At 48.7% G+C, this 23,765-nt stretch overlaps 2 protein-coding genes across 3 annotated transcripts in view; one reads left to right on the top strand and one right to left on the bottom strand.

Moving 5' to 3' along the window:
• Positions 1–1,286: 1,286 nt before the first annotated feature.
• Positions 1,287–6,320, top strand: RASL11B (RAS like family 11 member B). Its single transcript, XM_082462315.1, has 4 exons — positions 1,287–2,146; positions 2,758–2,814; positions 3,987–4,063; positions 4,854–6,320. Exons 1-4 carry the CDS (start codon positions 1,363–1,365, stop codon positions 5,322–5,324), a joined length of 1,389 nt encoding a protein of 462 aa, XP_082318441.1. The 5' UTR covers positions 1,287–1,362; the 3' UTR covers positions 5,325–6,320.
• A 7,590-nt stretch (positions 6,321–13,910) lies between these two features.
• The window catches only part of SCFD2 (sec1 family domain containing 2), a 402,102-nt gene continuing 392,247 nt past the window's right edge, over positions 13,911–23,765 (bottom strand). For both annotated transcript variants that reach the window (XM_082462259.1, XM_082462258.1), the window contains one exon: positions 13,911–14,274. In XM_082462259.1, the coding sequence (XP_082318385.1) occupies positions 14,182–14,274 (93 nt within the window). In that variant the 3' untranslated portion in view covers positions 13,911–14,181. The remainder of the gene's footprint in view (positions 14,275–23,765) is intronic.

Raw genomic sequence — 23,765 nt, 5'->3', positions numbered from 1 at the left:
TTATAGTCTTGCTAAGTTTGATTTTATGGCAAAAAAACATGGCGCATTTTTGCAATTTTTATGAAGAGCAAAATTCAAGTTTGATTTAAACCATGCAGAAAAACATAGTGCATTTTGGATATACGCTTTTCCCTTCTGACTCAAATGGCTGAATTTCTTTCATTCCTGTGATCTCCCCAGAAGTCAGCCTTTTCTTGCGTTTTTTGTTAAGGTTGTGCATCTTGCTAATTATGTTGCCCATCCTAGAAGACTTGCTGCCGAGCCATTTGAGATTACTCTCCTATTTCGTCCTTGAATTCCTGCAAACATCTAAACCGTGATAGGCCCGAGGGTTCATCTCAACGTCTGAACTGGGTCTGCATCATAAATTCTGTCAAATACCTGGTCAGTTAAGTCAAGGTTGCAAGGGGGAGTCAAACTAGATGCCTGACATGTGTAGATAAGGGAATTGGTTTACTTTTACGTTTCAACCTTTAATGGGGGTGTGGACCCAGTGCCACAGTGTTTGCTGTCATTTGCCTTTAGGATAAAAGCCTCTGGAACATTTGGGGGCCCACCAGGTTAGGAGGGTGGGAAGGAGAGGGGGCGAGATGGAGGGGATGGGGAGGTGGTCAGCTTGAGTGTCTGGTGACATTTTACAGCAGTTCCAGCCACAGAATGTTGCTTGGATGGGGAATTCAGCCTACCATTGAAGATGCCTTTCCGTGGTGAGAATGTAAGGGGCTGGAGCTTGGGATTTTATGAGCGCAAATTGGCATCAAGTCACTTAACTAAACATGTCATTCCTCATAACCAGAGACTAAGTGCAGACCCTTTCTGATACCCGCCTCTGATACTAGTCAGTATCCAGAGACAGCTGGGGTAACTGTTTCTTTCCTTTTCACAGCTCTTGGAGGAGGTGTGAGTGCGTGTGAGGCGCTAGAAAGCTTGTTCTATAATTACTTCTAGATTTGCCTCTGGGTTTGCTGTACATGCACCCGACCGTATGTGTGTTCACGTGAGCTTGTCAGAGGTTGAGTGATCCGCCATCCTGCCAACGAGAGCTAGAGCAAAATGGGTGACTTTATTTTTCCCCAAAGTTAAAGTCACATTTCAGGGGAGTGGGTACGGGGGCCTTTGTTACTGATTGCCACTGTAGCCAAATCTATGATCCGGGATGCCACTCCGGATGCACCCGAGTCAGTGCAATCACGCCCCAAATTAAGGAGACAGGCACGAAACCGGGCAGCCGGACGGGCGACCCGAGAGCTCACACCCTCGAGGCCCCGGCCTCCCGGGCGCAGGTTCCCTGAGGGTGGGTGGAGCTGGGCCGACCGGTCAGTTGGCTGCGGGGAGTAGGCGGACGGGTGCAGATGCCTGGGAATGCTAATGGGGGGCCGAGGCCGCGCTCTTCGGGGACGGCAGGCAGATAGGCCAAGAGGCATCCCCCACAGCCGCCCCCAGACCGAGCCCCGCTTCCCGGAACCGAGGCGCCCCCAACCCCGCAGCACAGCATGTGCCCCGTCCCGGCGCAGCAGGACCCCGGCCCGTGCCCAGCGCCGCCCTCTCCGGCGCCGCCCCCCCGGGCGGCCGCCATTGGCTGCGCCGTCGGCTCCGACCCACCCGTTGCCTCCTGTTGTCGGCTGCCCCATTTTCTCCGAGCCTCACGGGGCCCCGCACTGGCTCCGGGCGACCCCAGGGGCGTGGCGCGCGCGGAGCGGCGCCGGGGGCGGGGCCTCGCGCAGGGCGCCCAGGCATTGGCCGCGGGAAACAAGGGGTGGGGCCGGCCCCGGAGAAAACAGCGCGCGCGCAGCCCTGTTGCAGTGCCAGCCTGGAACCCGAGCCAGCCGGAGTCTCCCGCCGCGCCCGCTCCGGGGCTTTTTTTCTTTTTCTTTCCTTCTTACTTTCTTTTTTTTAATACCGCGGAGCCCCCTGCCTGGTCCCCGAGCCCGCTCCTGCGCAGCGCGAGCCTCTTTCTGTCTCGCAGGTCCCGTCCCGCACGGTGAAGCCCCTGCCGAAGCGGTGATGCGCCTCATTCAGAACATGTGCACTATCGCCGAGTACCCCGCCCCGGGCAGCGTAGCCGCCGCCGATTGCTGCCTGGGGGCGGCAGGCCGCCGCCTGGTCAAGATCGCAGTGGTGGGCGCCAGTGGCGTGGGCAAGACAGGTGAGTCTTAGCGCTCCGGCGAGAACCCGCTTACCTCCGGGGCTGGAGTTGGGCGGCCCCCACTGAGAGTTGCGGTTAAACGAGGCGTGGGGGAGAGGTGGGAGCTGCAGCCGGATCGCCCACCCTCTCCTACTGATCCGCTGCCCCTCGGGAGGGACCTCAGCCATCTTCGTTTCCACCCGCCTCCTTCATCAGATGAGGGAAACAAACTGCTGATGGCCAGACGACCCTCTACACCACCGACACAACTGGGATTCGAATTTTGGGGTTCTTGAGCCTCTGGCAGTCCCTGGCACAGAAAGGGGAGTTAGTGAACGTAACCTCTCCTGGAGATCTTTAAGGTTAGGAAAGACATTTGTCTGCGGGAAGGCTTAGGTGTGGCTCAGCCGGGCTCCGAGGATGGTGGTGGACCAAATGACCCATCCAGCTGGACAGAGCCATAATTCACGACGCCTTCCAGCCCCCTCCCCGTCGCTGCAGGGTAGGAATTTCACGTGGTGGTCGGCTGGCTTTCTCTGAGAGTTGCTTTTTAGGTTGGGGGAGGGGTGGAGACCAACCTAACTTCTTGTGCCAAGGTTAACTCTCTTTCCCTTCTCTTTTCTGACCTGCAGCTCTGGTGGTCCGGTTCCTCACCAAACGATTCATCGGTGACTATGAAAGAAATGCAGGTGAGGAATGTATTTGAGGAAAATGCTGTCAGCTTGCACCAGTACTGCTGTTCCCTTTTTTTTTTTTTTTTCGGTGTCTACCAGGCAGGTTCCTTCAGAGTGACAGTCTGAGCACTGGGATCCTGCCACTTCCAACTTTCCTTGCCCCCGTCCCGTGCCCCCCCCCTTCCCATAACTGCCATCTGGCCTCATTCCATTCCAAGCCCATTCATCATTTTATCAAGTGCCTGAAAGTATTCCCCTTGGTATGTTTTAACTATAGGGACCCCAGTTGGAAGCACCCTTTGTACTCAAGAGCCTCTCCCTTCAAAACACTCCTGCAAAAGTCATAAAAAAAAAAAAAAAAAAAGATGGCCAGCTCCTCCCCCTACCCCTCGCCCTCTCTGCTGGCTGCCTTTCAGAGGTGACCTTTTAAAGCAAAGGCCAAAGGAGAGCAGTTGTAAACCTAAAGTTCTCTTTTCTTAACAAAGAAAAATAACTAAATGGTAAAATTTTAGGAGGAGAGTTCCTGAATAAATGATAGAACACTTTTTCAATCCCTATGATTAAGAATATCCACTGGGGAGGCTTAAGGGCTTTCTACCTATGCTCTGTTAGCAAATTGCTTAATTCCTTAGACCATATGAAGTACCTACAGGGGATTATTTGAAACGCACTATATAAACCATCCCAAGATAAGGCATGGCAGCCTTGTGCTTTGATGTAGAGTCGGCTATGTTATGTTACACTTATATTCCAACTGATAATGTTGGCTGTGAATTTACTAACAATATTTGCCCACCAAACCATTATATCTAATAGCTAGAATATAAATTTATGCCAAAGAGCGATAAGTACTAAAATAAAACAAATTCCACACATGCTGAACAAGAAAAATTTTTTTCAAGGAAATTCTCTAAACATGGAATTTTTGTTTAAAATTTGACAACTAAGTTTACAAAGATGTACAAGCTTTGTCCTAGTTTTAATAAACCTGCTAATACGGGGTTAAAATTGCAGTTGTTTTTAAAAAAAATCTGAAATAAGCCCATTAAACAGAATAAACTACAGCATATTTTTGTGCATTGGTTCAGGTTATAATTTCTAAGTTAAAAAAATATCCCACGTTTTAAAAGTTGTACAAGATGGAAGGACATAATCTTTTTTTTTTTTTTTTAATTTTGCCTTTATAGGTAATCTCTATACCAGACAAGTCCAAATAGAAGGTGAAACCCTGGCTATTCAGGTTCAAGACACTCCAGGTATTCAGGTGAGTATCTGAGATATGTGACTAGATCAAAGGGGAGTCTGCTTGGCCGTGGAATTGTTCGATTGTTTTCAAAGTACCTCATGCTGAAGGAGGAGAGAGACTTGGGGAGTCAAGTCTAGGCTTTTATATGTTGTTTGACACTTCAGTTGTATCTGGCTGTTGGTCAGTCTTAGCCTGGCTTAATTTGGGAGACTTGGCTAAGGGGCAGAAATCTTCTCTTAGGAGGATTCTACCCAGCAGGAAAGACCAAACCAAACACACTTGGATTTGGCAAAATGCCCTTGCTATGGTTAAAAAGGTCAGTTTTTACATTTGTGTTTTTGGCATTAGAAATCAAACATCTAGGTATAGTCTCCAAACACTTGGAGTCATTTTTATATGGTGGAAAGTTACGCTATAGACAAAGAGCCATGCGTGTGTGTGTGTGTGTGTGTGTGTGTGTAGTTTTTTTTTTCCCTCTTGAACTGGGCAGTTATCCAGGTTTAAATGCTTCCAGCTCCTATCTTTACTTCCCCAGACTTACTGTCTAGCCAGTTAATTTCCCATTTTATGCAACTACAAAGTCTCTCTGCATGGAGTTCTCTGCAGGTCAATTTTCCACTCGAGTGTGGTGAGCCGCTCTGTTATTTATTCCAGCTCCGTGCAGCTGGATCAACATATTGTCGAGAAAGCTGAAGTGTGGGGGGGATAGAACTTGTTTACGGCCTGCAACCTGGTGTTCCCGCTAAGGGCTTTCTGAATTCTCTCTCCGGCCCTCACCCTTCACCTTGCCGTCATCCCTTTCTTTCAGGTCCACGAGAACGGCCTGAGCTGCACCGAGCAGCTGAATAGATGCATCCGCTGGGCAGACGCCGTGGTGATCGTCTTCTCTATCACCGACTACAAGAGCTACGAACTCACCGGCCCGCTCCACCAGCACGTGCAGCAGCTGCACCCGGGCACTCGGCTGCCCGTGGTCGTCGTGGCCAACAAGGCCGACCTGCTGCACATCAAGCAGGTGGACCCTCAGCTCGGACTGCAGCTGGCCAGCATGCTGGGCTGCTCCTTCTACGAGGTGTCCGTCAGCGAGAACGACAACGACGTCTACAACGCTTTCCACGTGCTGTGCAAGGAAGTGAGTCACAAACAGCAGCCCAGTGGCACGCCGGAGAAGCGACGGACCTCCCTCATCCCCAGGCCCAAGTCCCCCAACATGCAGGACCTGAAGAGGAGGTTCAAGCAAGCCCTCTCTGCCAAAGTCAGGACTGTCACCTCTGTCTGAAGCCGAGCTGCTCAAGGGGGTTTGGTCTTCCCGGGAAGAGGCCCGAGGTTCTGCAGGAGCGTTGGATGCTGGCAGTTATTCACGGTTCCAGGAAGGGCTGGAGCGGAGGGGCCAGGAGGGCCCATGGGACTGCTGCAGACGAGGAAGCGTTGTCCTGAGCAGGGGGACAGAACTGATGCAGCTTGAACGAGCCCACTGCCACCCTCCGAATATGTGAAATGTCCTCCATGTCTTTTCCTCTGGAGTGGGGACAGGGCACAATCGCTGGGGATTTTGTTAACTACCTTGTAAATGACAGTCAGTTGTAATTTCAGCCAATATATTGATGTGATTTACATTGGGAATGAAAGAATGGATTAAGCATTCGCAGGCTTTCCTCTTTTTTTTTTTTTTCTTCTTTCTTTCTTTTCCTCCTCCCAAGAGGAAGAATTGCTTTTCTTACACGAGTATATGTGTCTCTGGAATACGCTTCCTTATAGAATGCCCTTCTAACCTGAAGGATACCCAGACTTCTTTTTTTTTAAAGAACAAGGAGAAAATACTACCCCCACCCCACTAAAAAGGGTGGAGTTCATGGGCCGAATGTTATATATACAGACATGTGTAAGGTTATGGGCCTGCATCCTCCTGACATGGGGTGAGTGTGCTGAGTTGGGTACATGTTGATTGGTTGAGAACACAAACTCTTCAGCCCCAGACTTGGAGTAATTGTGAGACTGTATAATTTTTTTTTTTTTAATCGTTGCATCAGGTACAGAAAAACAAAATGTGTCCATTTATTTTGGTCTGATTTGTGTAAACACAGCAATGATGCTGGGTGGTTTCTAGACCTGGCCGAGTTGTGGCTTAACTACGGAAACACTATCTTACAGCGAGTGAACAGATGCAGGGGTGACCGCCAAATCTCCTACACAGATGCACTTTAAAAAGCCACTCATGCTTTGGCTTAAACTGTAAGTAATTTATTTTATGTACAATAAAGCTCATTTTAAAAGAGCAGACGTCTGACTTGGTCTTAATTGTGAAACGTTCACCTTCTGTCCTTCAGACAAAGTATTACTCAGCACCTTGTATTTCTTGGGCACGTCGAGTCGGGCGTGATACCTTCCTGGGGTGAGCACTTAAGTCTCACAACAAACCACTGAAGTGCATTCTACTCTTATCCGCATTTTACAGATGAGGAAACAGGCTTGAAAACAAGTTAAATAACTTGTCAAAGGCCCCGGCCTGCGAGAGGCGTAAATTGTAATTTGCTGCTTTCTAGTCAAGAGTATAGCACATCTCCTATTCATTTCCTTCCTGATCCTCCAGGTAAACCTAAGACAAATGTCTGGCCCTACATTTTATGTTGATAAGAGATCGCTGGGCTAAGCCGTGAACATCATGCTTCTACACAAGACCACTGTTTCTCCATATGTGCTCTATTCGGCAAACCTTCCTTGGGTATGCTGCTTTCAGAAAGTGCACTTTGTTCTCCTTTTGTAGAAGCTCATAGCAGTTGATCCGGGGCTGTTCAGGAACCCCTCCCATGTAGCACCTGCCCCAGGTGATGTGCTAAAACTGCCAGGCCTCTCATCTTCCATCCGAGCCCGGGAGACCTTTCATACGAGCTAAGTGAGTCAGCACCTTTATGGGCAAATAGTCACACCTTATATTTGTCTGTGTAGTGCTTTCACATACCTGATCTCATTTAACCCTCAGGATAAACCAGTGGGGAGGGCAGGGGAGGTAATACGACCATTTTACAGATGAGAAAAACAGGCTCTGAGTTTCGAGTGATGTTCTCAAGTTCACACAAAGGGCATGAATCAATGTCTTCTAACTATAGTCAATGTTCTTAGTCCTTTATAATATTTCATATATGGGCCACTGCCACATATAGGGGGCCTTGGGACCAAGAGAAGCAGTCATAATGAATAGTTGAGGGCCTACTATGGAACGGTACCAGATTTTCAAATCGGTTTTCCCACAGGGTAAATGTCCTGCCTGCTCTTGACGGGGCTTCTGGTGATGTCCCAAACCTTCCTTAAATGGAGAGCAATTCTCTACACTTCAAGCCTAACCGAACCTCTGAGAAGGTGTTGGGGGCAGGGAGGGAACAGCGCTCACATGAGATTCTAGAAACGTCTCATTTCAAAGGCAGTGAGACAAGGATCTCTGACTAGATTCTGCTCACGTTTGTTTTTATTCATTCTATGTGGCTATATTAGTAATGTCCAGTGAGTGAGAGGTTCATCTTTATATACTTACCAATGGTCTTCTACCCATGTTCTGGAATTAAAGAAGATGAATTTTCCCGGGGGCTTTATCTTGCAAAGGTGCTGAGCGGCACCGGACGTCCTCTGTTTATGAGAGGCGCCCTGCTTCCTCCCTCTCCTTTCCACCTGCTCCAAGAGTCTGCAGACCTTACAGCAGGCCTCTCTTCCTCCTTCGTGAGCTGCCCTTCCTGACCTCCTGGCACTTCCCCGTTGCCCCTCACATCCCCACAGCACTGGACTTGGTCGCTTACATTTCATTTTAGGAATTCGGGTTGAAAGGGTCTCAGGGCTCCAGTCTACCCTGGGGATAAAGTGGTTTGTTGGAGGCCACTCTGGGAGAGAGAGATTGACTCCCGGCTGGAAACCACCCAAGTCCCAGTTCTGTCCACTGTCTCAGGCTGACTTGACTATTTATAGTTCTAGAATACACCATGTTTTCTTCTCATGAATTTAGCTTCATATTTCATTACCTTTGTTCAACCCTTTCATTATACTCTGAATCCCTCTTTGGTTTTAACTTCTGACCTATAATCATATGGCACTGAGAAATGGCCTTCTCCCACCTGGGTAGGGAATGGCTTCCTGTGCCACCTGCGTAGGGGAAGGGCGGGGTGTGTGTGCGCAGGGGAATGGAGAAAGGAATCAGAATTTACCGAGCATTTACAGTGTGCCCAGATTATAATCCATCTCCTTTAATCTTCCGAAGAATCCTGCAAGGAAGGTAATAATTCCACCTCCAGTTTAAAGATGAGGAAACGGAGGCTCAGAGAGATGAAAGCTGGGGTCACACAGGCAGTAACACTCACTGTTTCTAGTGACTGAAAACCTCTGCGCCAGGCACTGTAGCGGGTACTTGAAATAACTTCCATTCTCCACACCAACCCCACAATCCATTTTCAGTCCCCGCTACAGAGGCGGAGAAGGGAGGTTCAGAAGAATGAGCTCCTAAGTGGCAGATTCAGACCCAGGACTCCACCACGTCTGCCTGATGCCACGGCCTAGACGCCGGGCAGCCGGCCCTCCGCTTCCCAGCCCCGGCTCCTCTCAGCAAAGCCCCCAGCGCACGGAGCGCTCCTCTCCTCTGCTTGCAGATGCGGGCCCTCCCTGCCCCGGCCCGTGGTCCCTGTCGGGCTTCCCTCCACCTCCCTGTTGCTACCCCGGGCTCGTGGCCCCGCCTGGCTGCCGTGGCCACATCTGCTCTTGCTATCAGCCTGCCGCTCGCTGGCTTCCAGTCCCAGCTCAGTAATAAAGACGTCCAGGCTGGGGCGGGGGCCAGCACAGCCCACAGCCCGTCTGCCTCAGCACCGGATCCCTGTCTGGCGAGATGTCTGGCTTTCGAGCTTCCTCCCGGCCGCAAATCAAAACCATCCGAACACTCTGCAGCGGGCCTGGCGCTGCGCCGGGGACCACGATGGCTCCCTGTCAGCGCCCGGCCACCGTGCTGCCCTGAGCCCCAGGTTCAAGAGCTGCGGCCCTGCCTACAGTGAGCCCCTCGCTCTGGTGAAGAGTGGGATTCCGACATTCATGTTACACCCTGCGAGGGAGAAAGCAGATGTGCTTTCTGGACAAACGCACAAGCCTGTGGGCAAATCCCTCAGGAGCGAGCAGTTGGGGAACTCCAGGTCTGCACCAGCGGGGGACGGGCTGCCCGGCCAAGCCTGGGCCGGTAAATCAAGACAGGGCGCTCGGAAGTGGCCCCGGGGAATGACAGGGCTTTATTTGTCACAATAAATAACCCAGGAGAACTGGTGTTTTCTGCACTCCCTTCAGAGTCTAAACAGAGAAACTTCCAGAAAGTTCTTATTGTCCTCATTACTCTCCTAATTCGGTGAGAAGAGAACAGGATCAGGGTTATCGCTGATTGTGGCAAAGACCCCGACAAGCATCCCCCACGCCCCCGCTCTCAAATACCCGCCGTCGTCTGGTTTTGTCTTTTCAAATAGAGATGGAGTTTCTCTTCATGTTTCCTGGGCAGCAATGGCAGACGATATTTGTAATCCTGGATTATCTGTTGCTGGGATTCTGTTTCTGGTAACCGGGGGTTAATAAATAATAGTAGTCTTGGGGTGAGCCTGATGGAAGTCTTTGTCGTTGGGTAACGCTGCACTGGAGGGGTCTGGGGTCGACGGAGCCATATCCATAGGCCCCAGCCCTCTGGGGACAACCCCTGGCTGCCGCACCTCCAAACACCTGCCGTGCGCGCTATGTTTGCCGGGAAGCAGACTCCAGAAGGAGGGTTTACAAAAGTGGAAGTCAATCGCTAAGGAGTATTTACACCTCTATAATTGTGTCTGTGAAGAGTGGCTGATGAGATCCTTGGCAGAAGGCTTGCATCTGTCTGTGCTTGTTTTGGCTCTGGCCAGCCAGGGTTTAGGTGGTGAACACTCAGACCCAGGCGGAGAGAGGAGGAACCACAATAAACACCCAGCTCGGCCTTTTAAGCCACCTTCAGGTGGCTGACATCTGGCGGGGGGGCACTCCCTTTAGAACTGGCGCATCTGGATGAGGCTGAAGTGGTTCAGTCGGGGTGTCAGTCTCAGAGTCCACATAACCACTCTGTGGCCAACCTTAGGGATGGAGAAAGTTCCATCAGGGACAGGGCTCCGCGTGGGCAATCATTAGACATTAACTGCCAGTAATGGTGATTCTTCTGTGCTCTTAGCCAGCTTGCCACGTGCCATGTTCTAAATGCTTTCCACGTATTAACTCTTTTAACTCTCACAACAACTCAACGTGGTGTGTCCTATCATTGTCCAATTCATAGTCACCTGAGACCAGGAGAAGTGAACCATTGTGCGGAGGAGGCGGGATTGGAACCCAAGCCATGGGATGGGGCTCCAGGCGCTGCTCCTGGCCTCTGGGCTGTACCATCCTGGAAGTAGGTGGGACCAGGGTATTATTCCTCCTCTGTTTTCTCATCTCCTTGTGGACCCCGGGAATGCTTCCAGATTTTCTCTTCATTTGACGTTATCCGCCTTTTGAGACTTTATCATTTTGTGGGGTGACTTCCTTGGTGTCCTCAGCAGTGAAAACCCACATTCCTTGGCGTCCCGTGCAGGCTGTGTTAGGGATGGCGTCCCCCTACAGCAGCCCTCTCATGAGGTAGGTACCACTCATTATTATCAGGATTTACAGATGGAGGCACTAGGGCTTGGAGAGGTACACACTGCTGGGAGTGGCAGAGCTGAGACTTAAACCCAGACAAAACTATGGAGCTCTGTTCTAACCACTGCTCCTTCATAGGACACCGAGAGCACGATCGTTTCTCCCTCACCCCCTCCTTTCCCGGGCAGTGAGCCCAAGAAGAAGGCAATGCCAGAGAGGTTTCGGGAAGCTCCGCCCAGGGGCCCGATGTGCTACTTCCAGAGTCCCCTCTCTTTTCTGACCTGGTGAAGGCTCTTTGCAGGATTTACACCAAGTCGTGCCTCCTACCTTCTTATTCAAACCAAACTCTGATCCCCACCATCTTCTTTCAGCTCACATTTCCTCCAAAGCCTTCCGCTACCTGATCGTCTGCCTAGCTCAGTTCCTCCAACCAGCGACCACAGAGATGGAAAAAGACGATTATAAACTAAACTTTTGATGTTCCCCCCCATCACTCAGAGACTGCTTTGGACCATATTTAATCTAGTAATGAGAGCATTTTCAGGACACAGTAACTGCTGAATGATAATATTTACAATCAGAAACTTCCTCTGTTTATCATTTCAGATGAGAAGCTTTTGAATATTCTTTTATAAAAGAGAAAATTAACTTGTAAAAATACATTCAAGGCACAGAAGTAAAACACAAATACATATCTACTGTGAAACATATTCAAATGACACATATATACTGAGAGCAAGATGTTCCCTTTTCTTAGTCCTCCTATAATATGCTGCTTCCCAGAGGGAACCACTTGTTAGCAGTTTGGTTTTTGTACTTCCCGCAAGTTTCCTTTGCATATAGACATATGGTTTAAAACTTAACCTCGGGAATTACCTGGCGGTCCGGTGGTTAGGACTCTGGGCTTCCACTGCTGAGGGCCCGGGTTCGGTCCCTGGTCAGGGACCTAAGATCCTGCAAGCCATGGGGTAAGGCCAAAAAAAAAAAACACTGATCCTTGAGCAGATCCTCACACAGGGCCCGAGTGTCAGGAGAAGCACCAGCTGCTCGTTCTGTGAGAGCCATGGAGTCCGGGATGCGCCTCTCTCCTTCCCCATATCATGGCCAGAACCTCTCGGAGTGCCTGGCACATACCGCTGGATAGTGGAGAATGAAGGAATGATTGAACGAATGAATGAATGCAGATTGGAGACACACAACAGGTTACTTCTTTTTTTTTTAAATTTATTTATTTTATTTTTGGCTGCATTGGGTCTTCATTGCTGTGCACGGGCTTTCTCTAGTTGCGGCGAGCGGGGGCTACTCTTCGTTGCGGTGTTCAGGCTTCTCGTTGCAGTGGCTTCTCTTGTTGCGGAGCACGGGTTCTAGGCGCGCGGGCCTGATTCAGTAATTGTAGCACATGGGCTCAGTAGTTGTGGCTCGCGGGTTCTAGAGCGCAGGCTCAGTAGTTGTGGTGCACAGGCTTAGTTGCTCCACGGCATGTGGGATCTTCCTGGACCAGGGCTCGAACCCGTGTCCCCTGCATTGGCAGGCGGATTCTCAACCACTATGCCACCAGGGAAGCCCCCAGGTTACTTCTTTATTTTTAGAAAAGAGTGATCTTTGCTTTAATGATCATCTCTTTGGGGCTATTTGCCATTTTCTTCCTTATTCAAATTCAAACTTTTAAGTGAGTGTAATGGAAGAAGCATCCGAGGTCTCCAGTATTTCAGCACCATGAACGAACTGGTGTTAGGTGGAAAACGTACTTGGACAAAATAAAGAACGTTGGTGTCTAGAAAACCTGCTTCAATGACATCTCAAAATGATTTCCAACTTCACAGTTTTCTCATAACACTGTTTTGTAGAGAACTAAAAGCAGAGGCACGTGAGTGTTTTGGTTTACATTTTATTTCCTCTGTTTAATCCACACTAGCCACTATTTTGCAGCTTTATCTCTTTATTACAAACTTCTTTTAGAGATGTTAGAAATTTCCATGAACTATACAACTACAAATGTGTGGGTTCCAAGCAGTTCATTTTTGCTGGAGTTCTTATATAATTTCACTCTGTCACTCTAGGTTTTTCTGTTATGGCTAGAAGGAAGAGTTAGACTCACAGAAAAGAAAGCTTTATACTTCTATAGAAATGTGAAATCACAAAAGTCACAGGGGGTGAGGTTCCAACCTAGACTCCCTGGACTAGATATCTTTATTGGGGCCTTCCTTGGGGAGGAGAGGAAACCTTTTACAGGCAGGCACAGCCCTCCAATCAACCTCTCTCCCACTCCTGTTCCAAGCAGGCTGGCAGCCCTGCCCAGTAAGCAAACTGGAACAATGCAGCCCTTTGTACAGGCAGGCGATTTACAACACAGGCAGACAATCAGCACTGCCCTAGCCGCTACCCCTCCCTTCTGGCCTTTTCAGAAATGTCTCAGATCAAGAGAGAAACAAAGCCTCAGATCCTATTTGCAGCATTCCCTCCTCAGCTATATAATCTTAAAAACCAAACTTTCCTCACACTCATGATTCTAAAGCATGGGTAACCTCTCCTTGAGCAACTGCAGATCAGACGTCTTGTAATCTACCAATACTCACCAACAGGCACTCATTTAGAATGAATGAACTTGCAGGTGGAATCAGAAAGTTCACAGAGAAAGAGTTAAGGATAAAGGGGAATTATCATGAATTAGGCCAGCTGAAAGGCAGTTTGATGCCTTTAGAAAAAATGAAATTTTTTTTTTTTTAAGAATCTCAGCAATGCCAACAAAGTACTTCACCGTGTGGGCATCAAGATCCTTTGGGCAAAGCAACCTAAGTGTCCATCGACAGATGAATGGATAAAGAAGATGTGCCACATATATACAATGGAATATTACTCAGCCATGAAAAGAAACGAAATTGAGTTATTTGTAGTGAGGTGGATAGACCTAGAGTCTGTCATACAGAGTGAAGTAAGTCAGAAAGAGAAAACAAATACCGTATGCTAACACATATATATGGAATCTAAAAAAAAAAAAAAAAATGGTTCTAAAGAACCTAGGGGCAGGACAGGAATAAAGATGCAGACGTAGAGAATGGACTTGAGGACACAGGGAGGGGGAAGTGTAAGATGGGACAAAGTGAGAGAGTGGCATGGACATATATACACTACCAAATGTAAAATAGATAGCTAGGGGGAAGCAGCCGCATAGCACAGGGGGACCAGCTCGGTGCTTTGTGACCACCTAGAGGGGTGGGATAGGGAGGGTGGGAGGGAGACGCAAGAGGGAGGGGATATGGGGATATATGCCTACATATAGCTGATTCACTTTGTGATACAGCAGAAACTAACACACCATTGTAAAGCAATTATACTCCAATAAAGATGCTAAAAAAAAAAAATCTTTTGGGCATAATTCAGTCATACCCACGATTAGTAACAGGGACACTGGTTTGGGAGGCATATCTTGGATGGGGACAGATAATAGTATTGGGATTTCCAGCTCGGGTAGGTCTCCTCTTGTCAGCAGATGCTCAGAAGCCAAGGTCTGGATGCAGCCGGTCAGTTGTGAATAACAGTTCAGGGATGTTAGTTGGCTTCAGGAGTCGCGTGGACAGCACGATTACCTAACAACGGGAGGGGCAAACACACCGCAGACAATTAGGAGAGCCAATCCCAGCTTATTAGATGATGAGAAATAAAATGCAACACATTTCTTTGGGGGAAGGCATGGAGTAGGTACTGTGGAGAAAAAGGCAGAAGGCGGCAGCTTGAATGCCACCGGATGCTAGCGTCCTGGGTGTAAGGAAGGGCGCTCAGGCTGGGAAGGATGGCCGGCGGGACGGTGGGCTGCGTCTGCTGAGCCTTTAACCAGTGCGCACTGAGCAGGGCTGTGCCCAGCCACCACCTTGCTGCTGAATTGAACTTGACCAGACCGTTGCTTTGTGATCCAGTAATGTGACCTCAACAGAGAGGTCTCTTCCTCTTCTACGGAGCCTTTGCTCCTTCAGGGAAAGAGAGAAGGCACACTCAAGAGCTGGCTGCTGCTGTGGGTGATAATGATGATGGCTGTATTAATTTCTTCGTACCCAAAACTTCAATAACAGAAAGTTATTGTCTCGCACTTCTGGAGGCCAGAAGTCCAAGAGCAAGGTGTTGGCAGGGTTGGTTGCTTCTAAGGGTTGTGAGGGAGAATCTTCCCTCTTAAGCTCCCTTATGTCTTCACGTTGTCTTCCCTCTACGTGTGTCTGTCTCTGTTTCCACATTTCCCCTTTGATAAGGACACAGTCATATAGGATTAGAGCTCACCCTAATGACCTCATCTTAATTTGATCATCTGCAAAACCTATTTCCAAATAAGGCCACATTCACAGGTACTAGGGGTTCAGACTTTAACATCTTTTGGGAGGGACACAATTTGACCCATAACAATGATGATAATAATGATGATATCTGCTAATATTTATTAGTCCTCACGGTGGGCCAGGCACTGAGGATGATCTCATTTAATATCCATTTAATCTTCATAACCACCCTATGAGGTAGGTACATATATTATTCCTATTTTGTAGATAAGGAAAATAAAGTTCAGAAAGGTTAAGCAACTTGTCTAAGGACACACAGGAAGCAGGAGCAGTTGAGTCAGGGTTCCAACCTAGGCAGGCTGGCTTCAGCGTCCGGGTGTCTGTGTGGTCACTCCTCTGGCATCAGGGGCTCTGGGAAGGCCGCTGACTCCCCTACTCCACACGGACCTTTGGGCCTCTCTGGCCTGTCGTCGTGATGTCCCTTCCCGCTTCCCTGAGACTGGGCCGTTCTTCTGGGGCAGATTTCCCTCTGCAGCACTGGGAGAGCTCGTTCCCCAGGGCTGGGCCGGGGCAGTGATGCGCTCTGTCAGGCTGGTGAGGTTTTGCTCAGGCAGGGGTTGTACACCCAGTAGATAAGGAGTGACTATGGGAAGTGGGAAGGAGGTATGAGTCAGATGCCAGAGCCCAGCCCCTGGGCCGGGGTGGGGTCGCAGGCCGGCAGCAGGCCTGGCTTCAAGTGGCCACACCGCCTGGCCAGGCCTCTTGCGGGGAAGCAAGTTGGCACTCACACCTCACTCTCTACCCCTCCCACCCCCCAAAGCTATCCCAGGTGGAACCAAAGCAAAGAATTAACCAACTCACTGGCCAAAACCAGAGCCTACGCTCCAATGTGGAGGAAAAGCAGAGGGAGGGGAGGAGAGAAGGAAGCATTTTATAATTTCCTTGTGCTTGTTGTTGTTAAAGAAATGAGGTTATTAAAAAGTTTTCTGTTTAAAACAAAAATTAATCTTTGAAAGCAGTGATGTTACTATTTTTTGAAAGAGAATTATCCTTGAAAATATATGGCTAATGTCAGCCAAGTCTTATTTTTGGCAGAAAAAAATACACTGCAATCTGTGCTCACATTTTTCCTAGAAAGCCATGTGATGAGAGTTTGGGGGCCGATAGTGAATATTAGCACCCCCTTATCACACGGTGTAGATACCATGTGAATATGTGGCTCTGGAGAGAGAGGAGAGGGTCTCTACTCACTCCTCGGGGTCTTCTGGGCCAAGTCCAACAGATGGTTGAGAATGGCAGTGCCCAGACCAGCACGCTCACCAGATGCTAGTAGAGCCCGGCTCCACCGCTGATGGGCTACATGCCCTGGGGAAGGTCACTTCACCTGCAGCCTCACTCTATCCTTCCCAGAAGAAAAACAACAGCCCCGAGCTTGTAGCATTGTGGCAAGGATTACATAAGGCCACGTGCGTAGAGCACGTGAGGTGCTCAGCAATTCTGAGCTGCTATTTTATTGTGTTTTGTGATTGGGTCATAGGCCTCCTTTTGAATTGTATGAAAGCTAAGAACTCTCTAGAAAAATATGCATATGTGTACACACAAGATTCTGAATATAGTTTTAGGGGAGGTTTGGGTGGATAACTAGGATTCATAGACCACAAGTTAAGAAACCCTTATTCAGATATTTTAAAAAATGCACACATAAAGACAAAAACCCTTTGCACAAGAATAGACTCTTGAGAGGTAGGAGAGGCCAGGGAAGCTAATGGCCACAGCCCCTCCCCTGTCCTCCTGCTCGCCAGGCTCCACCACCGCTGCCAGCCCCTGGGGTCCTTAGTGCTAATGCCAAGACGGTGAATTCCTCTCTGGCTGAGGTGAGGGCAAGTGTAATGTCTAGAGTGAGTTCCACAGGATGGTTAAGACTTATTAACAGAGTTGAGGAACTTGGAGGAGAAAGGCTGTAGACTCGGTTGATGTGGACACTTCTAGAGCAGTGATAACTAAGCTAAAAGAATCTGTCACTCTCAGGCCGTGTGCTGGGCTTTCAGTCATGGCTGACAGTGACTATGGGTTCAGTCACCTCCACTGAGCTGGAACCAAGGACCAGGACCCTCACATCTAGACAAATGGGTATTTAGACAGCATCAGGGCTAAACCAGAGGGTGTCTGGGGCATGCCCTGTGGAGGGCTAAAAAGAAGCAGATGGAAAACAAAGGCATCCTGTGAAGTAACTGAGGGGGTCTTTGAGGAGGGGAGGAAAGGAGGAAGCTGAGACCAAGGACGCTCGCCAGATAGTACAGTCATTAAGAGCACAGCCTTAGGAGTGTCCAATTTGAGCTGGGCCCCAGCTGGCCACCTGCCAGACGATGGACCCTGGAGAACTTGCTTAATCACTCTGAGCCTCAAGTCCTCATCTATAAAGTGGGAATAATGATATCCACCTCACACGATTATCATGAGGATCAAGTGTGAACATATATATAAAATACTTAGCACAATGACAGGCTCTGGAGGGGCTTAAGATGGTACCTGCTATCATCGTCTTCATTATCATCACCATCTTCACTATTCTCATCCTCTGCTGCATTCCCTCTATTCAGCTCACAGCAGTCATTGGGGTGGATTCAGAGGAGATAAACGTGCCAGAGCCATCTTCCCCAAGTGTAAATCTGATTGTATTTACTCAGAGGTTTAAAATCCTGACTGCCTTCTCTCCACCATTTATAAGCCTGACCCACTGCTGTGGAATAGAATAAAGAAAGAAGAATGAAAGAAATAAGGACAGCCTAAGAGACCTCTGGGACAACATAAAATGTACCAACATTCATATTACAGGGGTCTCAGAAGGAAAAGAGAGAGAGAAAGGGCCTGAGAAAATATTTGAAGAGATAATAGCCGAAAACTTCCCTAACTTGGGAAAGGAAACATTCTCAAGTCCAGGAAGCACAGAGAGTCCCATACAGGATAAATCCAAGGAGGCACACACCAAGACACATATTAATCAAACTGACAAAAATTAAAGACAAAGAGAAAATATTAAAAGCAACAAGGGAAAAGCAACAAATAACATACAAGGGAATCCCCATAAGATTATCAGCTGATTTTTCAGCAGAAACTCTGCAGGCTAGAAGGGAGTGGCAGTATATATTTAAAGTGATAAAAGGGAAAAACGTACAACCAAGAATACTCTACGCAGCAAGGCTCTCATTCAGACTGGATGGGGAAATCAAAAGCTTTACAGACAAGCAAAAGCTAAGAGAAATCAGCACTATCAGACCAGCTTTGTAACAAATGCTAGAGGAACTTCTCTAGAAGGAAAAGAAAAGGCCACAACTAGAAAAAGGAAAATTACGAATGGGAAAGCTCACGAGTAAAGGCAAACATACAGTAAAGGTAGGAAGTCATCCAGACACAAAAATGATATCAAAATGCAGGATATTGGAAATGCATTTGAAATTAAGAGACCAGCAACTTAAAACAATCTTGTATGTATATAGACTGCTATATCAAAACCTCATGGTAACCGCAAACCAAAAATCTGTTAAATCCAACCGTCTTAGAGAGCATTCCAGGACTTTAGAGACTGATGGCTGCTCAGCACTCCACACCCCACCCCTTGGCCACCACACACCCCTCACCACTGGTTCCACATTCCAGCCACCCTAAATGATTTGCAGTTTCACAAATGGCACTTTGGGGATGCTTCTTCATCTGGAATAAGAGTTCCCAACTCTTTGCCTGAAGTCCTCTTAATCATCCATCAATAATCCACTCAGGCATCACCACCTCCCAGAAGCCTTCCCAGACCACCCCTCTCTGAAGACTGAGGATGTTCCCATGGCTGTTGGTATCACATTGTATTCCTTGTTTCTTTGTTGTGTGCTGGCACAGTGCCTGATACCTAGCAGGTCCTCGATATAGTGAATTAGCCAATGACTGATTAAATGAATGAACAAAAACAAGACTAGGAAGGAGGCAGTGAGTTTAGCCAGCAGGAAGTTTTTCACACCAGGGGGCTCTGGTATCTCAAATAGCTCTGCGTAAATTTGTTTCAAATCAATTCAGCTGAAAACCCACTTGTCTAAAATTCTGATTTTGAAGAACAAGCAGGATCACACCACTAACATTTCCCTTATAGTATAATAGCTGATGGTCCTTAAGCATTTTCACATCTTAGGCGTCTTTTGTTCTTCAGAACGCTTTTGAGCATTTCCTGTTTTTGAGCCTATTCAACTAAAAGCATTTCTGCCTTATTTGACTGAAATAGTCCTTAAAATTATAAAAAGTTAGCTAAATGGGGGGAAACGGCACTCAAAAATGAAAAAGAAAATGCTTAAAGCAATCTGAAATTGGCCTGTCGGATATGAAATTTAAATTTTATAAACATAGTCATCAAATGTGTGATATGAGGCAAATTAAGCACTAGAGTTCCTTTCGGAGGATTGGCTTTTTCCCAGGCAACCAAGTGCACTGATGAAAATTTCCATCGGGGAGGCAAGGGCGAAGGACACCAGGGTGCCTCTGAACCAAGCCCCTAAAAAGCTGCCTCTGGGGCTCCACACAGGCTCTCTACTCCAGCTGAAGGAGGGGCATCTTGTCTCTGTGCTCAGCCCACCCTGGTTCCTGCAAGAGTGACCCAGCCTGCTAGCTTTCTCTCCGCCTTCCGCTTCTCCGGGCCATAACTTGTAGGTGCCAGCATCGTCCTGTTCCATTTCTGCTGAACAGGGGGAAGCCGGCAACCCAGGATTTAGACTCCGTATCCCTCTGGTTTCTAACATTGTGAAGTGAAAGGAGAGGGGGGTAAAAATAGTTTTTCTCTATTTTTCTTTTGACCTTGGGAGATGCTTCCCAGTAAAAGCGACTAATACGCACAGATACCAACACGCATATTCATCCAGCTGATGAACTGGTTTTGGAGCACATGTCAGATTCAAGGCACCACGCACCCCCATTAGCACAGGTGCTGCACATATACATGCACGTACACACGTGTGTTAAACATAAAATGTTTGTATCGTTAAACCAATGGGACAGTGGATTGATTAAACAGACATGACGAGCTTTCTGGAAAACTCACTGCCTTCTCATTGCCTGAGGGGTGAGTGTGGTGTGCTTAGGCTCTCCTAAGGAACCCGATGAGATTTCAGATGCCTCCTCACTTTTGTCCCTCCTGATGGTTGTTTAAAAAGAAGTCGCTTGAGGAAAAACAACAACAAGAACAAAAACCTTCCACTGCAAATGACTTCAGTGTTGTTACGAGGATTGCTACAAATATCAAAGACACATGAAGTGCGTAGGAATGAAGGGTAATGTTAAGAGGAACAATATGAACATGTGTAATGCCGTCTAATATTTCAAATTATAAGGCCCTAAGCTAACTCAGGTAAAAAGAAAAATTGTGAATCTCACTGACATTTTTCTTAGAGTAAGAAACTTCAGAATAAATTAAATGTAGACCAAAAAAAAAAAGGAAGTCGCTTGACACTTCTCTTTGGGGCTTCAAATTTTAGAATAACCTGGAGCCAAGGTTTACAGCCAGGATTTAGGTATCCTTGAACCTCCACAGTTGTGAAAAATTGTATGCGTATGAGCATATTTCTGGGTCTAATTTTTTTTTTCTTTTACATTCTCACTAAATGTTCAGCTCCAGAAATGTAGACGCACATGGAAGTGTGGCTGGGCAACGTGCACTAGCCCATGAAGAGCTGTGATGGCAGGGTCAGCTTGGTCACTCGGTCTTCCTCTGTTTCCTGAGCTGGCCTTTCCCTGTATTTTGTGGAAGGGTCCCTCCCTGTTACTTTCCTCCCACAATTGCAGGCTTCTGCTGGCCTCTTGGCCATGACCCAGCTACAGGGTTCAGCCTGCAGAGCTGTCTGGAATGAGAGAGGTCAGTGCTGAATACACGCACCCCAGACCAGGGCAAGCCTGCCAAGTCTCCTGCTCATGGCTGTGGCTGTTTGCAGTGGGGTTGAGAGGTTGCCTCTTTGATCCTTTTTTTTTGTAGTCAGGAAAGAGGGCCTTTTCTAGCTGCCCACTTTCTCTCAGCATGTTTACCAAGAACCACAGATGGAGAGTGGAGAAAACACCCCATTTTAGAGTATAACAACCATCCTCTAGGACTAGCAGGTGCCAATGTGGTTTCTGGATTCCACTGTTTCATGCTATCCTTACCATTTTTTTGTAAAAGAGAATTCATTTCTGGATATGCCTTAAGTGACTTCTATCAGCAGTTTCCTTTGAAGAGCAGATCCCCGAACGCCTTGCAAATCTCAGCTCACCAGCCTTCTCCTCCAGGGGAAGCTGGTGCCATCTGAAGGAACCTCTTGCCTCCAAGCCCCCAGGTATTCCCATCACAGCACCTGCCAATGTTCCCGGAACACTCATGTCTAGCTGGAGCTTCCGTGTTTAATGTCAGTCAATCACTTACTATTAGAATGTAAGTTCCATGAAAGCAGGAGTGAGTCTGGCTTGGTCACCACCCTATCCTCAGCACAAAGAACAGTGCTTGGCACAGAGTAGATGCTCAATAAATGTTTACTGGATAATCGACTAATCCAGTTTAAGAGACTGTAAGTTCCTGTACCTGGGTCCAAAAAGCACCCATGTTGATATACAGCAGGTATGGATCATAGCAATTGATACAAAAGACAGAGTGGTTTTAGTTGTCCATAATCCCAGAATCAGTAACAGGTTGGTGTGTCTCCAGAAAAGCTGCTTTTATCTTATGCTTCAATAATGCAAGTACAGTTTCTAATATTCAATATGCAATGAATAATCATGACAGCTGGTGCCAGATCCTGTTTGAGGGATTAAAGTAAGTGCAAAGTCCTGAGGCTGGAGGGGAGCAGGCCAGCAGAAGGGTGGTAGGAAAAGAAGGCCCAGCGGCAGGGAGGGGCCGTGGTAGGAGGAGGAGGTGGCCCCAGTGCCTCTGCACTGATCAGCCCGTGGCAAGGGCGCTCAGCTGGAAGTGAGCATGAGAGGGAGAGACCTGGGGGCCCAGGAGAGCCGCCCGGGAGCTGAGGCACTCAGGTCCACGGCACGGGCTGGGGTGGGGAGGCTGGAAGAACTGAAGATACTCGGTTTGGAGAAGAGTGGCCCTGGGGGAGGACCTGTGGAGGACCTGTAGATTCTGTGTGGCCCAGGAGTTAGAGGCAGCAGCGGTGAGCGAGAGCCCAGATGGGGCGGATTTGGATTCGGCAGGAGGAAAGAGTCCTAACAGCCAAGGCCTCCAGGACTCAGGTAGGCCGTAGGGGGAGGGGCAAATCCTCATCCCTGGGGACCTTTAAGTGGAGGCTGGAGTTTAAAGACAGAAGTATCAGTACGTACATTACGGCTGATTACACGGAGGGCAAGTCAGAGTCACTCTCCGTTGCCGACGTGTCTTTGGGGGTGTGCTGGTGCGCAGGTTCAGAGGAACCCCCCGCTTCAGTTAGCTCCCAGGGCTGCTCCGACAGAAGTCTAAGCAGGCGACAGATCTGGGACGCCTGCCTGTTCATGTACAGCTAGAGCGGCCAGGCCTCATTCCCGCTGCTCCTCTGAAGGTTGTGGAGCTGGCCCTGTCTCAGCTCTGGGCTGACTCAGCTGCCAGTCTGTGGCGGTCTAATAACGGGAGCTCTTCCTCCACAGGTGTCACGCCAGCAAACAGGCAGGCAGTCCACTTCCATTCACAGACTTGGAGAGGAAGGTACTACGGTAAGTACCTCCGCTCTGGAATCTTCCTAGGCCCTGGTAACTCTTCAGGGGCAACTCTGTGCACAAAAGACAGGCAGCAGGCAAGGCCGCTCCTTAAGCCCCAGGTTCTCTGAGCCACTCTCTCTGCAGATGATTGAGCACAAGGTCGGTCAGATTGCAGCCGAGCCGCTGAGCCACTACAGATTTCAGGTCTCTGCTGTCAAACTCAGGTCACACGGCTTTGAAGACGCCTGCATTTTAGCCTTTTAGAGTGGGGATTAACACGTCTGTCAGGCTGTTAACAATGCATCGCTCGGAAGAGCTAAGAATTTGGTTCACCATGTTAGGGGGCAGTGAGAAGTGTGCTTTCTGATAACAAAGAATGTCTTGCTCAAAAAGGCAATTGCTCACCAACAGATCCTGAACACTGTGGATCGAGAGGGTGTGAGACGAGGCAGAATTTACCACTTTATCAGAAATTCCACCAGCTATGACCATGACAGCTGTGAGTAACGGTAGAAATGGTCACAGCCAATGACTGGTCACTCCCTCGCTCAAGAACATACCATGGCTCCCTAGATACAGGTCACCTTCCTAAGTAGGGTGTCTGGAGACCCTCAGAAACCAGGCCTTCTCTACGTCGTCAGGTATCCTGGCCACCCTGACAACACCAAGCCAGTTCTCCTGCCTCACATCAAGCCGTCAGGCCACAAGGCTTCCGGAGCTCCTGCCCTGTGCTCAGGCCTGGGAAGGCCCAGCCTTTGTCCTCCAGGAATTCGTGTTTGCTTGAGGAGGCTCGGTCAGCGACGGGAGGCAGTCAGTGCTGCGCTACGGAGTACGGACTACGGATGCCAGCAGAGGTGGGGGCTCCTTGGCTGGCTGAGTGCGTATACACAGAGTGGGTGGAGGTGGCAGACAAGGGCACCTGTACACTGCCCCCCACCCAGACCAGCAGCCAGGCGGGGCTGGAATAGCCCCTGGGTTCCGTGCGCCTGTGGTGGACAGTTCCCCACGTAAGGCAGGGTCCTACCTGAAGCGCTGCGCTGGCACCTCTGTTCTGCTTTCTCTAAACCACAGAAAGCCGCTGGCTGCATGCAGACATGGCAAAGCTGAAGACAGGCCCCAAAAGCAAGTCTCAACTG

Source organism: Balaenoptera physalus (genome assembly GCF_965194825.1).
Source record: "Balaenoptera physalus genome assembly, chromosome: 5".
NCBI classification, from domain to species: Eukaryota; Metazoa; Chordata; class Mammalia; order Artiodactyla; family Balaenopteridae; genus Balaenoptera; species Balaenoptera physalus.
This window is presented reverse-complemented; position numbering and strand designations above follow the sequence as displayed.

Coding starts and splice junctions, on each gene's coding strand:
- RASL11B (XM_082462315.1), top strand. CDS start 1,363: ATGCTAATGGGGGGCCGAGGCCGCGCTCTTCGGGGACGGCAGGCAGAT. Junction 2,147..2,757: donor CAGTGGCGTGGGCAAGACAG/GTGAGTCTTAGC, acceptor TCTGACCTGCAG/CTCTGGTGGTCCGGTTCCTC. Junction 4,064..4,853: donor AAGACACTCCAGGTATTCAG/GTGAGTATCTGA, acceptor CCTTTCTTTCAG/GTCCACGAGAACGGCCTGAG.